Here is a 20,442-nt window from a genome sequence, read left to right as displayed (position 1 = left end):
CATGTGTATACATACATACTGTATATCATAAGTCACAATCAATGACCGTTCGCGGATGGACAGCGACGAAATCCCCTGGAGATGAAACCGCCCATCGGTGCTGATCCGATAACCAACTCGTGCGTCTGTGCCCCGTGTCAGTCGTCATCAGGCTGTCATCGTCGCATCCCATCCCTTCTATTCGTGTCTGCGCCGCGAGAGCGTGGCAGCGTATCCCGCTCGCGCTAGACGGCTGCTGGCATGGACTGCCTCGAGTCCATCCAGCCTCTAGCATAATGCCTACATCCTATGATCCTACACATGCACCCGATCGACGCCAAACCTTGTGTGCTCCTTCCAGCCCGGGATTCCATCACATCGCCCCCTTTCCGGATCGTCTGGGACTTTGCTGCACGCACTTGTCCCTCCTCGCCCCGCATCGGCAGAACGCGGAGCCGGCAGACCCCCGAACGGTCCGGCCGCGGGGAGATATGTTCTCAAGATTCCCACTTGCCTAGATAGCCTTTGAATATTCGAACCTACACGAAGCAAACTCCAGGTCCTGGGTATTGGGTACTATATCGATCGAGCACTGTACTGTTCTCAGCGGTAGTCCGTAACTCTGTGGCGATAAGACCTAGTCACTCCTTGGTTCAACGGAGGAGCGTGCGTGTCCTGCAGCATTCCTCGCCTCTACTGGCCTCTACTGCCACTCGTTTCTCGCGCTTGTCTGACAATGTTGTCAACAGGCCTTGTTTTATTTAGAATACATAAATGTTCGCGTGGGCCGGTCACTGACACACTTCTTCCCACCAGCCGTGATAATCCTTGGCTCGGCGGGCTCAAGGCTCACTCGTGCGCTCAGAGGCACTTGTCACCCAGCTCTCGAGTCCTTGCATCATCACTACGGCCTGTCCAGCATATATGTGCGTCGGCTGGAGACTCGACAGTACAGTAGAGCCTCTCCGGGCAAGGCCGCGGTGGAACGTCTGGTGACGCCCCTCCTCAGCCCTGTTGCAGACGCGTGGCCAGTGACCGTGGACCCGTAGCAGCCGGTCTAGGAAAGGGCACGTGGCTTTCGGCAGCTGGGATCCAGGCATCGTCCCGGCTGTCTGGAGCTTGAGTTGGAGGCCGTCTCATGAGGCTTACGCTAGCCATGCGTCCGACAAGGTCGTTCGACACGCTCGACCGGCTCGCAAGTCGTGGCACAAGTCCCGACGGACCAAACGAACCTATTCATCGTTGCCGGGGTGAGCTGGATGGCCCAAGGATTGAGTACCCGTCATGTAGCCTCAGTCGAGGACTCCATGTCACCCTCGCAATCGCACACCAGCTCAGCGTACAGAGCAGGCCCTGTGCAAAAAGATACTTGTTTTGCAACGCATGTAACATCAAGACATGACCAGCGAAGGCAATAGCACACCGCCTGAGTCGCAGTCTGCGAGTGTTGTATTCGCGAAAACAATCATAGGCTCAGAACGATCAGAGGGAGATTGGCCCGTCATCACTTCTGTGGTAATTTCGCCCCTCACTTCCGTCCGCATGACCGGCCGACAACACTCCCATCGACAAGCAGTGGCCCCTTGAATCATATCAATGCTCGTCCGGTAATGATTGCATCTTTTCCACTCGGGTGGTCGCAAAGTCCGGGCTGCCGGAACCACGCGAAGCACCAAGACCAAATCACACCTTCACCGCGAGTCGGTTCGTAGGGTTTGACATCTTTCAATTGAATGCCCCCAGCCGAGGCAACAAGTTTCGGCCTTGCCTCGGCCAATGCTGCCAAATGATAACCGCCCTCGCTACCAACTCCATCCCGGATCCTTGTTTATATCGTCGAAGGGTACAGCATGACACGAACGGAGGCACCGAAAGACTTTGTGGGGAGGGGAGAGGTGAACTTGGCGCGGACGACGCCCGAGTTCCCTGCAGCCAGATTAGCGGATGGCGATACGTGGAAACTTTGAACAGGGTCAAATATACCGTGCGGCCGGGTGACCTTGCCCCAGATAACGCGGATCTTGGAGCCCCGGATCTCCTTGTGGCCGCGATAGACGAAGGCAACCTTCTTGCCGAGGTAGAAGCTGCAACGAGGCGTAAGCTACGGCCCCTCCTATGCACACAAGACCATCGCGGGACATACTTGGCAGCGTTGGTGTCGTCAACGCCCTCGATTTTAATCAGGCTCGTGCCAGGGCGGGTGACGTGACGGGAGCGCTGGTAGCTCAAGTGGCGTCCCCTTTTCCACGTCGGTCAGCACATGTTTGCACGGATTTCGCGGTCGGATCGCTCTTCTCGCGGCGTATTCGCGGGGATCGTTTCGCTGAGTGTCCGGGAGAGGACGAATGGCAAGGACGGAGTCGCCATGGGTTTACTTACTTGACGTATACTGTTCGAATTGTTAGCCAAAGTCCGACGGTCGCCGCCGATCAAGGGGAAACTCACATCTGTGACCACTCTCGGAAGGCATCGTGTTTGTTTCCTGGCTTGCGCCCTCGCAAGCAACAAAGAAGGACAAGGGAAGAGTCGAAGGAACTGTCTTATCTAAAAGACCTTTCCCGGGATGCTGTGCGCGTCGTTGTCGTGATGTCGGCTGGAGAAGAGGTATGGATGCGCTGTTGGTGTGCGGCGACTCTACGTAGCACGAAAACTTTGAGCCCTGGCGGTCACGTGCGCTGTTAGGGCAATCTGGGCAGGCTGCTTTGCCAGGATCGTGTGGCTGGTATGACGCCGCACGTGGCTGAGCATGATTAGGTACCTAGGTACTTAAACTACCAAGTACCTACCTACCTGGGTAGGTAGCTCCACCTGGCAGCAATTTGTTTTCGTCTTTCGTGCTGGCAATTGCTTTGCTTACAACCTACCTAGTCAAAGATAAGCGAGCTCAAAGTTGGATTGACATATCTCGCAGCGCACCTGACTTGACATTGCGTCTTGTCCATCCGAGGGCTGCGAACAGCCGGGCCGTCCTCGGCCTCGTCGATGGATTCACCACCGCTGGGCCTCTTGGCATTGAACGCGAGAACTGCCGGGCTCATTGCTGAGACATGGCATGGCGTTATGACGAGCAAAGGTTGCCGAATCAGAGACTGCGCCGGCTCCGGACAGACGACCAGCGCAGATTCGGCCGGAGATGTCCCGACAAAAAGGCTGCAATACTGCACCGATCACCTAGTAACTTAACTTACCTAGTTCATGTCCAAGTGAACCTCCCTCTGCTCGCTTGTACTGTGTTTTTCTCTCTTTGTCGGTCAACCTGATGACCGAGGGATGCAAAGGTCCAATCAAGTAGCAGAAAGCGGGGCCAACTGGCCCAGGCTTACGGGCTCGATTTGGAAGGCCCGGGTCGGTATTAACTGTCAAGTCCTGAGCGGATTGGCATCGTCACCCCGTGTCGGTTCAAGTTAGCTACCTAGTAAGGAGACGTGTCCAGATGGGCCTCATGATTTGTGGTGGTCGTGACCTATTCTACTCAGTCACTAGCACGTTGAAACGTCCAGATGCTCCAAGACAGTCCTCGGCGATGGCGTAGAGTGCAAGCGGAAGCTCCGGGCAGGGAAGCCGGCAGCCCGAGGCACTGCTTGCAGAAGCACGAAGTAGCTGTGAGGTCTGCAATGCTTCGAGTGCGGTCCGCTTGCTTCGAGTGCGGTTCGCCTGCTTCGAGCTCGGTTCGCTTGCTTCGAGGCAGCAATCGAGCGGTCCCGAGGCAGGCACATCGAGGGCCATGTCGGTGCAGCTCGAGGCCGTTGAACCAAGGTCCCGTCGTCATCGTCTTGTGCCCACTGCTCCAGGCCCCGCCCACTGGGGTCCCCACCTTTTTGGTAGGAAGCGGTCGCCGAGACCGAACTTACAGTGCCTGATAAATCCGGCCCAGGCAGCGACTGCACCCAGGCCGAGGCCCCCGCCCTGCCTGGAGTCCTGGACCGTTTCCCTCATTTATTCCCCGCCGCCGTTAACCCCAGGCTCGTCCGGAAGCACCTCCCAACAGCGTCCACCCATATCGCCATTGCCACCAGATCCCACCGAGCCCTCGCACACAGCCCCGACAGCTTCTGCTCAGTCTTCGGAGCCGCTTCCACTCATATCGATCCCGGTGCCATCTGGCTACTGCCCGCCATGGACCCAATGCAGGGAATGTACGTCCATCCGTCCTTTGCTACCCCACCACGTCGCCGAGCTCGGATTTGGCACTTGACGATGAACGCAAGCACTGCACCCGCGATGATGCTGACGGCTACGCCCTAGCAATACCGTGGAGCTCAAGGACAACACGACAATTGTCGTGCTGGGTGCCTCGGGCGATCTGGCCAAGAAGAAGACGGTGAGAGCTTCTGTCGGTCCAGACGGGCCTCGGGCGTGCGCTGACGTGACCTTGATCCGCAGTACCCCGCGCTCTTCGGCCTGGTGAGCTTCCCTTGAACCGTTCGGTCGCTGCCTTCGACCGCGGCAAACAGCCTAACTAACTTTGTGCAGTATCGAAATCAGTTTCTGCCCAAGGATGTCAGAATCGTGGGCTATGCCCGCACCAAGATGGACCACGACGAATACCTGCGACGCATCAAGTCCTACATGAAGACACCCACCAAGGAGATTGAACAGCAACTCAATGATTTTTGCGGCTTGTGCTCCTACATCTCCGGCTACTACGACAAGGATGAGTCGTTCCAGAACCTCAACAAGCATCTGCAAGAGCTCGAGAAGGGTCAGTCGGAGACAAACAGACTATTCTACATGGCCCTGCCGCCCAGCGTCTTCACCACCGTCTCCCAGCACTTGAAGAAGTGTTGCTACCCGTCCAACGGCATTGCCCGAGTCATTGTGAGCATTCTTTGCCTGAACCCTTCTCGCTTCAACGGCTCCGCTTCTTGTCTGCATACTTACTAAACGTACTTGTCAAGGTCGAGAAACCGTTCGGCAAGGACCTCGCCAGCTCCCGCGAGCTTCAAAAGTCCCTCAGACCCGATTGGAAGGAAGAAGAGCTTTTCCGCATCGACCACTACCTAGGCAAAGAAATGGTCAAGAACATCTTGATCCTGCGCTTTGGCAACTCGTTCCTGGGTGCCACGTGGAGCCGCCAGCACATCGACAACGTGCAAATCTCTTTCAAAGAGCCCTTTGGCACTGAAGGGCGAGGAGGCTACTTTGACGAGTTTGGCATTATTCGCGACGTCATGCAGAACCATCTCTTGCAAGTTCTTACTCTGCTCGCCATGGACCGACCCATCTCGTTCGACGCCGAGGACATCCGCGACGAAAAAGTCCGGGTGCTCCGTGCCATCCCTGCCATCGAGCCCAAGAACGTCATCATCGGCCAGTACGGAAAGTCTCTCGACGGAAGCAAACCTTCGTACAAGGAAGACGAGACGGTCCCGAGGGACTCAAGATGTCCCACGTTCTGCGCGCTCGTAGCGTACATCAAGAACGAGCGCTGGGACGGCGTTCCTTTCATCATGAAGGCCGGCAAGGCACTCAACGAGCAGAAAACGGAGATTCGGATTCAGTTCAAGGATGTGTCCTCAGGCATCTTCAAGGACATTCCGCGGAACGAACTTGTTATGCGCATTCAGCCCAACGAGAGTGTCTACATCAAGATGAACTCCAAGCTGCCAGGCCTGAGTATGCAGACCGTCGTCACTGAACTCGATCTCACCTACCGACGACGGTTCTCCGACCTCAAGATTCCGGAGGCTTACGAATCCCTGGTTCTCGACTGCCTCAAGGGTGATCACTCCAATTTTGTGCGTGACGATGAGCTTGATGCGAGCTGGCGCATATTTACGCCGCTGCTCCATTACCTCGATGACAACAAGGAAATCATCCCAATGGAATACCCCTATGGTAAGTCTGCGCGCTGCCCACGGGAGGCGAGGACACGATTAAAAACAGCCTGCTCACCTGTCGCGACAGGATCTCGCGGCCCCGCGGTCCTGGACGACTTCACGGCTTCGTACGGCTACAAGTTTAGCGACGCGACGGGCTACCAGTGGCCGACAACTACAGCAACCCCTCCTAACAAGTTGTAAGTCTGTCGCCGCCGGTGCCCCTCATGTTGAACATGGTGTGGGCGCCTTGGGCGGATCAATGGGGCTGATGGCTGTCGCAGCTGATTTGACCATGTGCAAGCGACTGCTCAGCTCTCTGGCGTGGCGCAACTCCGTCTGGACAGAATCTGGGTGATTCAAGGAGAGGAAGGATGGCAGGACAATGGCGACGAGATGCAGGGTCGGGTTCTGCGAGTTCGGCGTCTGCCTCGCAAGATCTCGAAAATGAAACAGAAGCCGCTTAAAGGGGTCGGGAAGGAATCTATAGAAGATAGTGTATCGCAGTGTCGTCGTGTGGTAGTTTTGGCGCAACTGAGGTTTCTGCGTGGCAGCTTTTGGTACTTCTGACGTCGGGACTCCGGGTCCGGTTAATGACTGCGGATATAAGCCTCAGGCCATTATGTAAGGTTGGAGCCATCGACAAGCTTTGCGGACCGCGAAAGTGGCCCGTGCACGCGCCGCCTCACATGACCGGGCGGCTCCCCATCTGGCGCTTCCGCTACCAGAGGTCCTCGCCTCGCGACTTTCAGTCCCCTTTCAGTCGCCGCCATTCGTTTTCCTCAACCCGCCCTTGCTCAACCACCTACGACCCTAGACCCATCATTACCGCGTCGCGCTCATCCGATTACCTGCATTGTCGAACCGGATACGTTTCCTCACTCCCGCTGGCGCCTCGTCGCCCGCCAACGGACGCCTCGCCCTCGTTCACTCGCCTCGCCCAACCTGCCGGCGCAGATAGTCGGCGGATCCCTTCGAGGAGCGGGAGACGGTCAGTCCGGTCGCGCACTCTCTCGGAATCCATGCGAATCGTCAGCGCGCCCTGGGTTCCACTTGCAGACGAGTCGTATTACCATGCTCCGGTCGGCTCGTCTGTGAAGTCATTTCGGCACAATCTCCATGACAAACAAAGGCGCCTGAAAGCATCCACGGGACACGAAGCCTGCGCCACCCGCGGCCGTGGCCCTGCCGCCGTCGAGTTCCCGGTTTACTTGCGCGGACTTGGGGACGAGTAGTAAATGCCCGGCGTCATCAACATGGAGCCAGGAGGCCAAAATGGCTCACGCACCGACCACGACAGGGACCGCGGCGCCAACGGAATCAACGGTACGGGCGCTCTGTTGGCTGCGCCTGAGAAGGACAAGATGGCGACCGCAAAGGATAATGGCCCCGTCAACGGGGGGGGCGCATCGGAACGCTCTCGGGAACCAACTTCGACCGCGCCGCACCCGAGAATGAACGATCTTCCCGAGGAGATTGTCCACATTACGCATGGCTTCGTCCCGCTGTCTCTGTTGCTCACGCGGCTGGCCCAGGTGACGCACAACTCGCTCCAAGAAAAGATCGCAGAGCTTGCCAAAATGCCTCTGCCTGCGACAGCCGTCAATGGCAACTCGGCCTTGGCGGCTGGCGGCGGCCCCGACGACAGCTCGAGTGAAAATCTCCGCAAGAAGGGCAACCTGGCAAGCTTCGCGCAGGATTTGCATGGGAAATGGCTCAAGGCCCTCGTCATCACCGAGTGGAGCAGGAAGTCGGAAATGGTCAGCAAGCTCATCGACCTCAAGTTTCACATCGACCAGCAGAGGATACTATACGACTCGTCTCTCGATAACATCGTCAATGTTAAACGCGACTTGACTTTTGCAAGGATGCCAAGTCCAGACCTGAAGACGGCGCTGCAAATACTGTCCACAGGAAAAGCGCCCTGGATGCCCGACGTAAGTGCGCCCCTGCCGAACAGCCGTTCAGCGAGCCGAGCCTTTAACGTCTCTCGATATGCAGCTTAATTACCTGGACCCAGCTCCCTTGACCCCAAGCGAGCAGCTCAAGTGGATGAACGACCTGAACACACTGTTGTCGTTGAGGCTGAACCTCGAGGACTACGACAAGATACCGTACCATTTTCGCAACTACGAGATAGGGTCTGGACGGGTAACATTCAAGGTTGACGGCGAATTCGAGGTCGACCTGACGATTGCCGATGAAGACTTCGAGAAGCAGTTTTGGTTCATCGACTTCAGATACGCCTTCAAACCCGCGGCAGCGTCTCTTCCCGAATCCTTGAGGACATACTTGGAAGGCTGCGTCAACGAAGCGCTTAACAAAGACGGGCTGGCAGGATGCTACCAGTTTCTGCATGAATTTGTTCTAACATCCAAGATCAACGAGCTGAAACGTCAAGCCATTCAGCTGGGCAGAAACTCGTGGACCGGGACCCTTGCGGTTGAGCCATTGAACCGGGCCTTGGCAATCCAGTACTGGACGTCACGAACGGCGACAACGGGAACCAAGAGCTGGGTTCTGGTGGCGGTCAATAGCGGCCGCAGACCAAATGGCAGGGCTGATCCGAAAGCAACAAGCTTCATTGTGGCAAAATGGTATCGGGACAACAAGGAGGTCAAGGACATTGACATTGAGCTGGACGTGAATCACGTCTCGGCAGAGTCTCTCTTGACCAACGTCGTTGGCCGGCACATTGAATACATCCTGACAGGCATTCACGACAAACTCCTGACTACACCCCGGTTCAAGAATCGGGAAGCGAGCATGGTACTTGACGTGTCCAAGTCAGATCCGGCGGTTTCATGCTTGTCGATACAAGTGGGATATAGTGACACGGCAACTCTGGTGCTGGAGCCAATGGCAGGTGTATTTGCCGTCAAGCCGCACTCAAAGTTCACGGTCCAATCCGAGCATCAGTTGAACAATGGCAAGAATCTTGCCGAGGACGGTGCAAACTGTCTGGAAAATGTCCGCTGTGCAGTCATGGAGGACGAGCTCAATCGGCGCGGAAGCTCAATGGGCTGGTTTTCGCGCAAGTCGCCTTTAACTCTCGAGGAAACGAAGTCGGTGACCAAGCTTCGCGACTGGAGTCGCGCCATCTGGCTTCAGAAAGACGGCTGGGGCGCGAGCTGGTTCGTGGTGGTATTCCTGGGTCTCGGCGGGGACGAATGGTGGCTCATTGAAGCGTGAGCGCCATACCCAGCGAACAAACTTGTCGACAATGCTAACGCACTTGCCAGGAACCGTGGCGAGTCGAACCGCGCCCTCAAATTCAAGACCAAGCTGCCGCTTCACAAGGGCCACCCCGACCAGTCAGAGGCTTTCTGGAACAACCTGGCGCTGTTCACGACGGGCATCATCACGCAGTCGGTTGACGTACGAGAGCTGCATCGACATAGGATCAAGAGCAAGTCGAGCGACAGTACGGACTCGTCGCTCTCGCAGCAAGTGCGGCTGCCATCGATTGAGGTTTCACTGTCCGCCTTGTTTCCCTCCATGATATCGTCCGGCAATTCGAAAGACGGAACAGCCGGAAACACGCGCGAAGGCGACCTCACGGCTGATAACGTCGAGCTGTTGTCGCTCATGCAAAAATACACCGGGACAAGCCTGACGCTCAAGCAGGCTTGGGCGGACAACATTGTGCTCATCAACTTCAAGGGCATCCAGTCTCTGTCAGCAACCTCCGATGAGACTGGTGCAGATGGTTCCCCGGTGAGCGAGCTCATCTGCGTCTCCGACGCAGTCGTCAAAGTCCGGAGGCCCGCGACGTTTGTGGCGTTGAAGGGCATGGTCGACCACGACGTTTCCTACAATCCCCGTCGGGGCGAGTTCTCGCTGCGAATTCGGAGGCCTGTGGGGAAACCGATCTTCGGCGCCCTCAAAACCCGAATCAAGGCCATCGACCGCTTCGTCAACTTTTTCGAGGCCGTCACAAATGCCGGCGGGGCCGTCAAGACCGAGTCGATGACGTTGAAACGGGTCACCTTCTGCTACGGCGCAAAGCCCAGGCAGGGAGACGAGGGAGTCGAGATATTCAAACCGTGGCGCGTGTCGCTGGATCTCTCCAGGGACGAGATCGAGGTTGAGATGGACAGCGGCAATCCGCACCTCCGCGTCCTCGACCTCATGAGGCGGCTCGTCAATAGCGATGGCGGGATCGGGGCGTTGACGGCTTGGCTGCCGGCGTCGCTCCCCGCCCTTGTGGCCGTCGACGAGCTGCAGACGAAGTGGGACAGCATTGAAGCGCAAAACCAGGGCCGTTTCGAGTTTGCGATGAAGGCCATTGGGTGGATGAGGATTGGGTACAGCGGTGCCGCTGCAGAGGGCATCATGAAGGAGTGCGTGGTGCTCGAGTTGCGGATGAAGCTGCGGCGGGGAGAGGCTTGGTGGCACATCTGGCGGTCCGACGCCGGCGCCCGCGCTTCGCCGCAAGACGAGTTCAACAAGGCGCTGAGGCCCATCTGGAACGCCAAGGGCGAGGACTGGCTAGGTCTAGCGACGGGCGCCGCAGGTCGGCCCAGCGGCGGCGTCGAGGCCATGCTCCTGGCCATTGACGACGCCGTCCGGGCCGTCGTCCTGGACATGGGGGGCGGCGACTCGTCGGCGCCGCTCAAGGGGCCAAAGCGGGGCGATGCTCACGACGTCGTTGTCCTGGACTAAGTATATCCCGGCGGGGGCGGAGGGCGGAATGTCTGCCCATATCAAAAAGGGCTGAGGGTACCAAAAAGGCAGGGGGTTTGATTCTGGGCGGGTGTTTGTGCTGTTGGGTGCGGCGCCAACGGCCAGCGGTGCATCCAGCGTTCTTTTTTTCCTTCACTTTTGACCCTTGTCTACGCGTTTAATGATACCTGAAATCAAGACACACAAGGCCGCGGGAGAAGAGCCTTGAATATGGCAGCCGGGGGCCCTTTGGGCGGTTGGGGCCGCCCGTATGGAAAAGGGGCGCTGCGACTCACGACTCCAAGGGGCGGCGACACACGAGTCTAGATTGGTCACGAGGGGTGTTGTATGTACTACCTAGCTTCCATGTCTATATAAAACATGTGATTGTATTCCAGCCTCGTGTCCCTCCTGTCCTTCCCTCACCTTTCCCACGTGCACAAAGGGGCCGCCGTTCTACTGCTCCTACACGCCCGCCCGCGCCCGGCGCACGGGGATTTTGCGGCTCGGCACGCAGAGGATATCCTCAGACTCGGTAAACTGCTCGAGCCCCGTGCCCTCGCGCGCGCTGTCGGCCGCCAGGCCGGCGACCTCGCAGCCCGCGCGCAGGCCGGCCATGGCGCCGACGTTGGTGTAGGAGCCGCCGGCGACGACGAGGCGGCCGCCAAACGCGGCCAGGAGCTCGCCGTGGGCGCGAGCCATGCGGGCGCGGTGGCCGACCCAGTGCTGGGGGATGCAGTTTGGCGCCATGCGCGCCATGGCGAAGCACGGCGTCGCGCGCGGGATGCCGAGGTGGCGCTCGAGCAGCGCCTGCGCCTGGGCGATGGCGGCGCCCTCGTTGCCAGGGGGCGAGACGGCGTGCGGGTCGTCTGATTCGTAGTAGTGGCCGCCCATGAGGACGAAGAGCTTGGTGCCGGCGGGCTCGTCGGGCCCGGCGACGCCCACGTCAGAGTCGAAGAAGACACCGAGGGCGCGCTCCGGGTTCTGCTTGTGCGGCACGGACCGCGGGATCAAGTAGCCGAAGCCGCGGGGCTTCAGATTTTGCCGAGGGTACCACATGTTGACCGTCAGGAGCGAGACGGTGTTCTTCTCGCTCAGGCTCGGCAGGCTGTCGCCTGTGATGCGGGCCAGATCGTGGCTCAAGAGGGTCGAGATGACCCTGTCGTAGGCCACGGGGCGGCAGTCTTCATCCCTGGGCGACTTCGATGCGATAACCTAGACAGTGCTGCATGTCAATGCGGCAAACGTCGCTGGGAGGGGGCTGTGAATCAAGGCATGCTCTCTCTTACATTGACTTTTTGTTCCCCATGGTCGTAGCTGATGCTGCGCACCGAGGTGTCCATCTCGATGTTGACATTAGGCTGCTTCTGCAGGGCGTTAGCCAGCGCCGTCGTCAGCGCCTCCATGCCCGCGGGGCCAAAGTGCAGTAAGGACCCCTTGGGTCGCAGGGCGAGCTTCCGAATATGCTCGTCCGACGACATGACCTCGAGGATGGCGTGCTCGCGGGCCAGCATTAGGCTCCCGTCTTGGTAGGGCTTGGGGACGTGGTAGTTCCAGTAGAAGCGGTCCAAGACGCTGCGGGCGCTGAGCTTGTCAATATCGCCACCGTAGATTCCGTGCACCATGGCCGAGGCCATGTTGTCGGCGACGGAGCGGCTCATGGTGATGTGGTGCAGCCAGTCGGCAATGGACGGGTCGTGGTCGTCGGGGGGGAGCTTGCCATCGCGCAGCATGCGCCGGAGCAGGTAGCCGGGCGCGCCCCACATGGAGTCGAGGAAGAGCGGCTCGCGGACGAGGTTGAGGAGAGGCACGGCGGGCGGAAGCGGGACGAGGTGGTCCGGGTAGTAGATGTACCGGGGCTGGTCTTCCGGCGTCGAGATGGGGAGGCCGAGATCGAGCGCCTGACAAGGGTACGTGGTCAGTGTCAGATGGCGGACGAGCAAGAGACGGAGGAGCGCGGTCGAGGAGGAGGAAAGCTCCGTACCAGGTCATAGAGAATCAAGTCGTCAAAGCGCCACTTGTTGTTGTGCAGCGACGACAGCGTCCTCGGCCCCCTCTCAAAGCTGACGGTGCCTCGCGTGCCATCAACGTCGACCGGCACCCTGTCCGTCTTGATCCAGCCGCCCAGCCGCCCGCTGCTCTCGTACAGGGTGATGCCAACCGTCGGCGGCAGCATCCTGGCCAGGTAGTAGGCCGTCGTCAGCCCCGTGAGCCCGCCCCCGACGACGGCGATGCGCCTGGCGGCGTCCTCGGCGGTCGCGTACCCCCGTGCCGCCGCCACATCAATGCCTGGCGCCCTTCTCGATACGAAGCCGCGTCCGCATTCTCGGGGGTGGCGCCGGTGGCCATGGATGACGCTGAGCCATCGCCGCGGCGGGCCGTCTCGTCGACAGGCTCCACGTCTTGTGCCCGGACCCGCGAGCCTCAGCAGAGCGGCGGCGGCGGCATCCTCTGCGCGCCTGCGGCCCATGGCGTGCTTCATCAAGCAATCAGGTGCTGTTCATGGCTCGGGGTTGGGTTGCGTTTGACGGGTGGGCCGCGAGCTGCGGCAAACAGGTACTGTACAGCAGTTGGGTGGTGGACGTTGGACGTTGGCGCCGCCACCATCGGCAACTGCCGAGGCTCGGTGAGGCAAATACAGTAGGTAACCTTACAGTATATAGTCCGTGTCTACGTACTGTACTGCACCTCACTTGAACAGAACCAATCACCCAAACATACAATTATGCCACCATCGGTGCAGAGACGGCGACGGAGCATCAATCTTGGTCGCCCCTTTTCTGCCTCTATTCGGCTTGAAAGCCTCTCCATCGCCAACTTCTTGCCCTGCATGGTATAACGCCTCTCGGCTCCTCCTTGAACGCCCCTTGATATCCTGCCATTGTGACAAGAAAGGCTCATCACATCACATTATATTTGTACATGACTCTTGACAAGGCCTTTCCCAGCCAGCCGTCCACCGGCGTACTTTTGGCGTCGGACCGTGTCACCGACGACTTCCAATCTTTCTCCTTCTTCTTAACCGATCATCTCGGACTGTGCCGCTGCCTTTTCCATCTTCATTTCCTCGTCGGGCTTGACTTGCTCAACAGCCGCCTTGTCGTCCACAAACTTCCTCTCGCTGACGTGTTCTCCCGTAAAGTCCGCAGTCCACACCTTGTCCCTGAACCCTCCTTGCTGGCCCGCGTCGTGCGTGAACACACATTTGGGGTTGAGGCAAGGGTTGTACCGACACTTGGTCTTAACGTGAGTAAACGGACAGTCCGACGTCGAGCAGTCGGGCCCGTTCCGGCAGAGAGGCTTCGACGGGTGTTTGAACGGGCAATGGAGGTTCTGGCAGTTAGGGAAGAACTTGCAGGCTTGCTCGCTCTGGTGCGCCAGCTTGGTCGCGGGCGACGGATGCCGCGCGACACACTTCCGGTTCTTGCAGGCGACCCCATAGCTGCACGTGTCGCTGACGTCGACTGACACTCCCAGAGGCGCTGCCGGCGACTGGTGCGCAAATTTGCAGTCCTTGTTTGTGCAGTTGAGGTTGAACCTGCACACCGTCTCCTCAGGGTTCGGGCCGTCGCGCCTGCTGCCCGACATCTCGACATCCGCGCCATCCGCTGGCCCCTCTTCTGTCGTCGTCCCCTCGGCATTCGCCTTGCCTTGATGATGGTTCTGGCCCTTGCGAAAGTTGTTCTTGTGGTGGGGTTCCGAGACTCGGTCGAAGAGCGACTTGCCACGCTGTTGCTGCCCGTGTCCGCCATTTGGCCCGCCGCCCTGCATCAACTGTTGCGAGAGCTGAAACATCATCTGGTTTTGCTGCTCCAGCATGGCCATGAGCTCCATCTGGTTGGGCTGTGGTCCGTGCATCATCCAGCCAAGTCCCTGAGGTCCTCCCGCGGCCAGCCCAGCTTGCACGTTGGCGGCGCGGTTATTGTTGTGCCGCGGTAGCCGGCCCGGGCCAGTCCTCGGGCCAGTTGGGGGAGCGCGGCCGAGGGTGTTAATTCTGTCGTTGCCCCGAGTTCGATGCAGGACGTTGTCACCGGAGCGATCCATAGCCTTGTGCATGTGGCCAAGCAGGCGCTTATCTCTTCCGCCACGGGCGTTTCCGTTGCGCATCGAGCGAGGCCCCGTGGGTCTGTGCAAGGTCATCCGACAGTCAGCAAGTTAAAGGTCCCGTGAAGAAACAGCCAGCAAGGTGTGGCTCACGCTTTCAGTTCAGATGTTTCGCTGGCATTCATGTCGGTATCCATATCACCGGAAAGAGCCGCATCTTGGGGCGGGTCGGTTGTGGCTTCGCCGCCCGCGGACTCGCCACTCGTCATCTGCGCGCCGAGAAGGTCGATTTGCTCAAACAGCCATCTGGAGAAGTCGATGACGACGGGATCGTCAAGCGGCAGGCCCAGTAGCTCTCCGGCGAGCTCGGCGGCAATCTGCTGCTGGGTCTTGCCGTTGACCAGCATGAGAATGATGTATTCGGCGAGGGCGGCGTCATCGGAGCCACCAGATCCCCAACCGACCTCGACCAGCTTGGGCTGGATGGCTGTGCTCAGGGCATCGGCCAGAGGCGTGTTGAGGACGATTTCGACTGGCATGGTGGTTGTTTGGTTTGAGCGCGCTCGCAGAAATGGTGATGCGAACGTAGGTGCCGCTGCGACTCGCCCGTGGCGTCGTCAGCTGTTGACGGTCCCAGACCCAGACGCGTTGCTGACCTCGGCTAGCGGGAATCGTCGCGTGAGCAAGGGAGGCGGCTGGGGGAGGATTTTTTCGTCGCAGGAGGCCAAGTTATAGCAGCCGGTGAGGGTGTCTCTCAGCGGTCGGCAATGGCAGGGTCTGCTGTGTTGGGTGGAGTGAGTGAACGGGCAGAGGGCAGGCGTCGAAGACAGGAAGAACTTGAGAAGTACAGTAAAGGAAGAAGAATGGGTCCCTGGGTTGATGCAGATCACGTGACTTACCTGCGTTCCTGCGGTCACGGCCAGTTTCTTTGCAATCACCCTTGCTCGGGCCCATTCTATCGAGGCACTTTCACAATGTTTTTTGCGGAGCATAAGCTAAATGCTGCGCTCTTGTGTAACAAGCATGTACATACTTATTGTTGCGTATCTGAGATGTCGAGCCGAATCTAGATGCCTCCAAGGCTCTTTGTCGCTTGATTACAAAGGGCCGGTGGCTGACACCATCACGCCAAAGTCGGAGTCACGTGCTTGTGTCTCGGACAGATCCTCCTGCTAAGGTAAGCCCAGCCAGCTATTTGCCGAAAATATTCCACCCTTGCACATCTGGCCTGAAGAGACCCATGGAGCTGCGCGAATGGCCAGCACCAACACAGCACCAGCACAGCACCAGCACAGCACGGCCAGGAGAGAGGCAGAGGCGGATGTCTCGAGTGCGCCACCCACCCCGCGGGCCAACACCCAACTGCGTACCCTAGAGGCCGGCAGCTGTGAGTGAGTGGCAGCACGGAAGCTATGTTGACGGTGAAGCAGTCGATGCGAATGGACCAGAAACATGTTCTGAAGCACCGCGGCGAAGGATTGCAGGGTCCGTCGCTGTGCCGACGCGCCTGGCATCATGTCTTGGGCCCATGGAGGCTCAGCAGGACGACACAAGAACAGAAGGTTATTTGTTGTGTGTCCGTCACGCGGACATGCAGCACGTCGACGAGAGCCCTGTGCTCCCATGCATGTGGGTGAGAAGAAGCATGCTGCAGTGTAGCCTCGACTTGCGCTCGGCCCCCCTCTCTCCAATTGCCATGCCAGCTCATTCTTGCCGATGCCGTCCCCCGTTCCCCAGCTTCCCCAGCTTCCCCAGCCCCTCTCTCTCCACCGGTGTCTGCGGTGACGTCCATGGATGCATCACACATGCACAAACCCCAAGATGAGAGAGGGCACCAGCACCCGTAAATGTCCGTTCACAGGCACACAAGCCCCCGTACAATACAGTGCTGTACAAGGTAAACTTACCCTTTTGAAAGCGAATACCTGAACCCTGTGGCACACTGCGGAGGTACACACTACACTGCTGCTCACGTACAGTACCGGTACATCTACAGCACGAGGTACCGAGACGCCCCTGAGCCATTGCAATTCCAAGGCCCAAGGGCCTCTTTTGTCGATGCAAGCCCACAGCCCCTTCAATCTGTCGGCCGACATCCAAACCGTTCAACCCGGGAACGAGTTCACTAACAAGAGACGCCAAGACGCATGCAAGAAGGACTGGCTGTATCAGGATAGGTAGCCAAGGTAACGTTGCGCGGGGGAGGGGAAGAAATACCGAACAACTGTACATACACTAATTAACTTACATGCATCATCAAGATGGATTCTCGAGGCAAACATGAACGGCAGAAAGCCAAGGTACAACCTACCTTACCTAGGTACAGAGCAGCTCATCATCACGCGAGCGCCACGCCGACCCTTTGTCCCGGCTTGGCATCATCAACACCCAACCAAACCGAAGCCCTGTCTCGCCTTGGTTCGCTTGCTTGCATGCATTCCTCCGCATGCCCACCTTGCATGCGGCCGACTCTCGCGCCAAAATGAGCAGCTTCCCGCCGCGGGACAAAGCCTCCCATGGGTCCCCTCCTCACCCCAGTTCCTTCATAAAGACTGCCTCCTCTCCCGGGCCGGCCTGGACGCATCACGCGTCCGCCTCGGCCCGTAGCTCTGCTTACCTAGACACTCCCCATCTCCTCGAGCTGTCGTCGCCGCCCCATCATGCTTCGCAAGGTCACTCTGGCCGTGGCTGCCGCCCTCGCGCTGGCTCCGGCCTATGCCCTGTGGCCAGCGCCCCAGAAGCAGTCGACGGGACACGATGTCCTCTACATCGACGACACAGTCCACGTCACCTACAACGGACAGGCTGTACGCTGGCCCTCGCCCGCCGACCCCCCCCCCCCTGCTGTGCCGCGCACGACGCTGAGACGAGAGTGACTGAGCAGCTGCCTTGTAACTATGAGTACAGCCCGCCCGCCGGATTCAAGTTCAACAGCAAGGACATTGTCCAGTCGGGTCTGTCCCGCGCCTTCAAGGGCATCTTCAAACAAAACCTTGTCCCCTGGAAACTGCGCCCCCGCAACTCCGTCTTCGAGCCCAACGCCGGCGGAAACAAAACATGGATCAAGTCCATCGACATTAGGCAGACGGAGCGCGACAGCCCCAGCGTCTTCCGGCCCCGGGCCGGCGATGTCGACGAGTCATACTCGCTTGACGTATCTCGGGATGGCCAGGTCACGCTGCAGTGCAAATCGTCGACGGGCTGCCTCTACGGTCTCGAGAGCCTGGTCCAGTTCTTCTTCAAGCACAGCAGTGGCAAGCTATGGTACACGCCCCACGCGCCTATTTCCATTCACGACGCCCCCCAGTTCCCCCACCGTGGCCTTCTCCTCGATGTCGCTCGCATGTGGTTCCCTGTCGAAGACATCAAAAGGACCATTGACGCCATGTCTTGGAACAAAATGAACCGCCTGCACCTGCACATCACTGACTCGCAGTCGTGGCCGTTGGAGATCCCAGCCCTGCCGAGGCTGGCCGAAAAGGGCGCATACCGAAAGGGCCTGTCGTACTCGCCCGAGGATGTCGCGGGCATCTACGAGTACGCTATCCACCGCGGCGTCGAGGTCATCATGGAGATTGACATGCCCGGCCACATTGGCGTCGTTGATCTTGCCTACGACGACCTCATTGTCGCCTACAACGAGAAGCCCTACCAGTGGTGGTGCGCGGAGCCGCCGTGCGGAGCGTTCCGCATGAACAGTACCAAGGTATACGATTTCCTCGACACTTTGTTCGACGACCTCTTGCCGAGGATTGCGCCTTATTCCGCCTATTTCCACACCGGGGGCGACGAGCTCAACAAGAATGACTCGGCACTCGACCCTGGCGTCGGCACAAACGACTCAGCCGTCATTGCGCCTCTGCTTCAAAGGTTTCTCAACCACGCCCACGGCAAGGTCCGCAAAGCCGGCATGACGCCCTTTGTCTGGGAGGAGATGATTATCGAATGGAACCAGACCCTGGGGCGCGACGTGGTGATTCAGTCGTGGCTGGGCAACGGCGCAGTCAGGAAGCTGGCCGAAGCCGGTCACCAGGTCATTGACAGCGACTACAACTTCTGGGTAAGTCGGACAGAGTCAGGGCCTCCGACGGTGCTTCAACTAACGCGGTGCTTGGCCGCAGTATCTCGATTGCGGCCGAGGCCAATGGCTCAACTTTGACAACGGCGCGTCGTTTCAGAGGTATTACCCGTTCAACGACTGGTGCGGGCCAACAAAGAGCTGGCAGCTGATATACTCGCACGACCCGGCGGCGGGGTTATCCAGGGAGGCCGCCAAGAGGGTGCTGGGCGGCGAGGTGGCGGTATGGAGCGAGCTGATCGACGGGTCCAACCTGGACAATATTGTCTGGCCACGGGCGAGCGCCGCGGGCGAGGTGCTGTGGTCAGGCAGGCAGGACGCCTCCGGGCGGAACCGCAGCCAGTATGACGCCGCTCCGCGCCTGGCCGAGTTCCGAGAGCGAATGGTGGCCCGGGGCGTGTCGGCGATGCCGGTGCAAATGATATTCTGCACGCAGGGCAACGCCAGCGAGTGTGCCATGACGATTACCTAGTGCGGGCGGTGCGAGGGCCAAGGTCTGTCGTGTGCGAGGTGTCCATGTGTATATATGTCTCTGGCGTATTGCCAACACGAATTCATGCCGTCGTGCTGTGCCAAGGTCGAGGCCCGCCTGGGTCAGGGGAGGATGCCGCGGGCCCAAGGGAGGAGGAGATCCACAGTAAAGATGCGCGGGGAAACCTTGGCAAATAAAGGGTCCATTGTGTCCGTATGAATACGAATGAATAACTTAACTTAGTGCACTGTACGGACGCTCCGTACCCACTAGCGTGCAAAGGACAGCAGGCAATACTGTTAGAAGCAACGGGCGCTCCTGCCGTGTCTCTCCATTGCCAATTGGTCACGTTACCGGCGAATGAACATCCTTAATGGCCCCAGCCCACGTTTCCTCGCCAAACATCACCATGACGCCTCCATCTGCCCTTGTCTGTGCGCATCCGACCACGTCCCGTCCTTGCCATGAGCCGGAGCTGCTACGTCCTTCATCCGCCGGGGGTGGTGGGGAAAGCATGAGCCGCTAAAGGACCGTTCCTCAGCCTCTGAAGATGGACGACACGACCCTCCTTCTCTTCGGCTGATCCCAATCCGCCCACGGCCATTGGACGGTCCTAGTTGGTTGGTGGGATGCAACAGCTAGAGAGCCAGGGAGCTAACAAGGGCCGGGCGTATCGGGGCTTTGGGCACGTCCGACCGTCCCTCCTTGACCCGTTGGCCCGCTGCTCGGCGCAATCGACAAGCCGCAGGCCGACGTTTCTGCTGGAGCTGGAGCTGGGGCTGAGCCGAGTCCGTCTTTACGCCCACGTCGGAAGCAGCATCTCTGTTGCTGTTGTGCACTACGAGCATGGCCGGATTCGCATCGCCATGTCGCAACGCGTCGACATGTGCATTGTGCATAGTGGATAGGCTCTGCACCGCAAGGCATTTGCCAATGGACGCCTACTTTGTACATCCGGTTTATTCACACCCCCAAGCCTCGATCGATACCCGGCGACGCTTTGATGTCCCGTTTCTCCGGACCTGATCGAGCCCGCCCGCCCGCAACCACGAGCCAATCCTCCCCTCAGCCTCGTCCTTCTCTTGGCTGAGCTCTTCGCACTCCTTCCGAGTCCTGGATGCCCAGCTGAATGCGGTTAGGGCTGCTGACACTCAAACGCCGCCATCCCACATTTGCATTGTTCCCCTCCATCTCTTACTTGGTACGCGTGGTCCAAGAGAAAAAGCAGACAAAGTCGCTCGCTGCCAAAACGCCGTTTCTCTGGCCCTCTTCTTCATTCCCGTCGCTCTCCGTCCTCCGGATACGTCTTGTTGTAACAGAAAACGAGACAGTTTCTCTTCCTTTGTTTTTTTATTGCTCACACGGCTTGCGTCGCGGATCGAGGT

General features: G+C 58.9%; 6 protein-coding genes across 6 annotated transcripts; 3 read left to right on the top strand and 3 right to left on the bottom strand.

Annotated features, from left to right (window-relative positions):
* Positions 1-1,807: 1,807 nt before the first annotated feature.
* Positions 1,808-2,449, bottom strand: HRG_11477 (ribosomal protein l35Ae domain-containing protein; the record flags this gene model as incomplete). The annotated part of the gene is made up of 5 exons (XM_044869947.1): positions 1,808-1,905; positions 1,963-2,063; positions 2,123-2,218; positions 2,359-2,368; positions 2,425-2,449. 5 exons carry the CDS (start codon positions 2,447-2,449, stop codon positions 1,808-1,810), a joined length of 330 nt encoding a protein of 109 aa, XP_044714844.1.
* Positions 2,450-4,095: 1,646 nt separating this feature from the next.
* HRG_11476 (glucose-6-phosphate dehydrogenase, NAD binding domain-containing protein) lies at positions 4,096-6,002 on the top strand (the record flags this gene model as incomplete). Its single annotated transcript, XM_044869946.1, has 6 exons — positions 4,096-4,115; positions 4,225-4,300; positions 4,363-4,383; positions 4,453-4,797; positions 4,878-5,817; positions 5,887-6,002. 6 exons carry the CDS (start codon positions 4,096-4,098, stop codon positions 6,000-6,002), a joined length of 1,518 nt encoding a protein of 505 aa, XP_044714843.1.
* Positions 6,003-7,054: 1,052 nt separating this feature from the next.
* Positions 7,055-10,463, top strand: HRG_11475 (mediator complex subunit MED14 domain-containing protein; the record flags this gene model as incomplete). The annotated part of the gene is made up of 3 exons (XM_044869945.1): positions 7,055-7,735; positions 7,800-8,986; positions 9,041-10,463. 3 exons carry the CDS (start codon positions 7,055-7,057, stop codon positions 10,461-10,463), a joined length of 3,291 nt encoding a protein of 1,096 aa, XP_044714842.1.
* Positions 10,464-10,928: 465 nt separating this feature from the next.
* Positions 10,929-12,933, bottom strand: HRG_11474 (flavin containing amine oxidoreductase domain-containing protein; the record flags this gene model as incomplete). The annotated part of the gene is made up of 3 exons (XM_044869944.1): positions 10,929-11,678; positions 11,753-12,364; positions 12,448-12,933. 3 exons carry the CDS (start codon positions 12,931-12,933, stop codon positions 10,929-10,931), a joined length of 1,848 nt encoding a protein of 615 aa, XP_044714841.1.
* Positions 12,934-13,481: 548 nt separating this feature from the next.
* HRG_11473 (nuclear polyadenylated rna-binding protein) lies at positions 13,482-15,046 on the bottom strand (the record flags this gene model as incomplete). Its single annotated transcript, XM_044869943.1, has 2 exons — positions 13,482-14,589; positions 14,661-15,046. 2 exons carry the CDS (start codon positions 15,044-15,046, stop codon positions 13,482-13,484), a joined length of 1,494 nt encoding a protein of 497 aa, XP_044714840.1.
* Positions 15,047-17,167: 2,121 nt separating this feature from the next.
* Positions 17,168-19,057, top strand: HRG_11472 (glycosyl hydrolase family protein; the record flags this gene model as incomplete). The annotated part of the gene is made up of 3 exons (XM_044869942.1): positions 17,168-17,314; positions 17,392-18,567; positions 18,629-19,057. 3 exons carry the CDS (start codon positions 17,168-17,170, stop codon positions 19,055-19,057), a joined length of 1,752 nt encoding a protein of 583 aa, XP_044714839.1.
* Between the last annotated feature and the right edge of the window lie 1,385 nt (positions 19,058-20,442).

This window comes from Hirsutella rhossiliensis (genome assembly GCF_020360975.1).
Source record: "Hirsutella rhossiliensis strain HR02 chromosome Unknown scaffold00021, whole genome shotgun sequence".
Taxonomy (NCBI): Eukaryota; Fungi; Ascomycota; class Sordariomycetes; order Hypocreales; family Ophiocordycipitaceae; genus Hirsutella; species Hirsutella rhossiliensis.
Note: the sequence above shows the minus strand (reverse complement) of the source record. Positions and strands in the feature narration are given on the sequence as shown.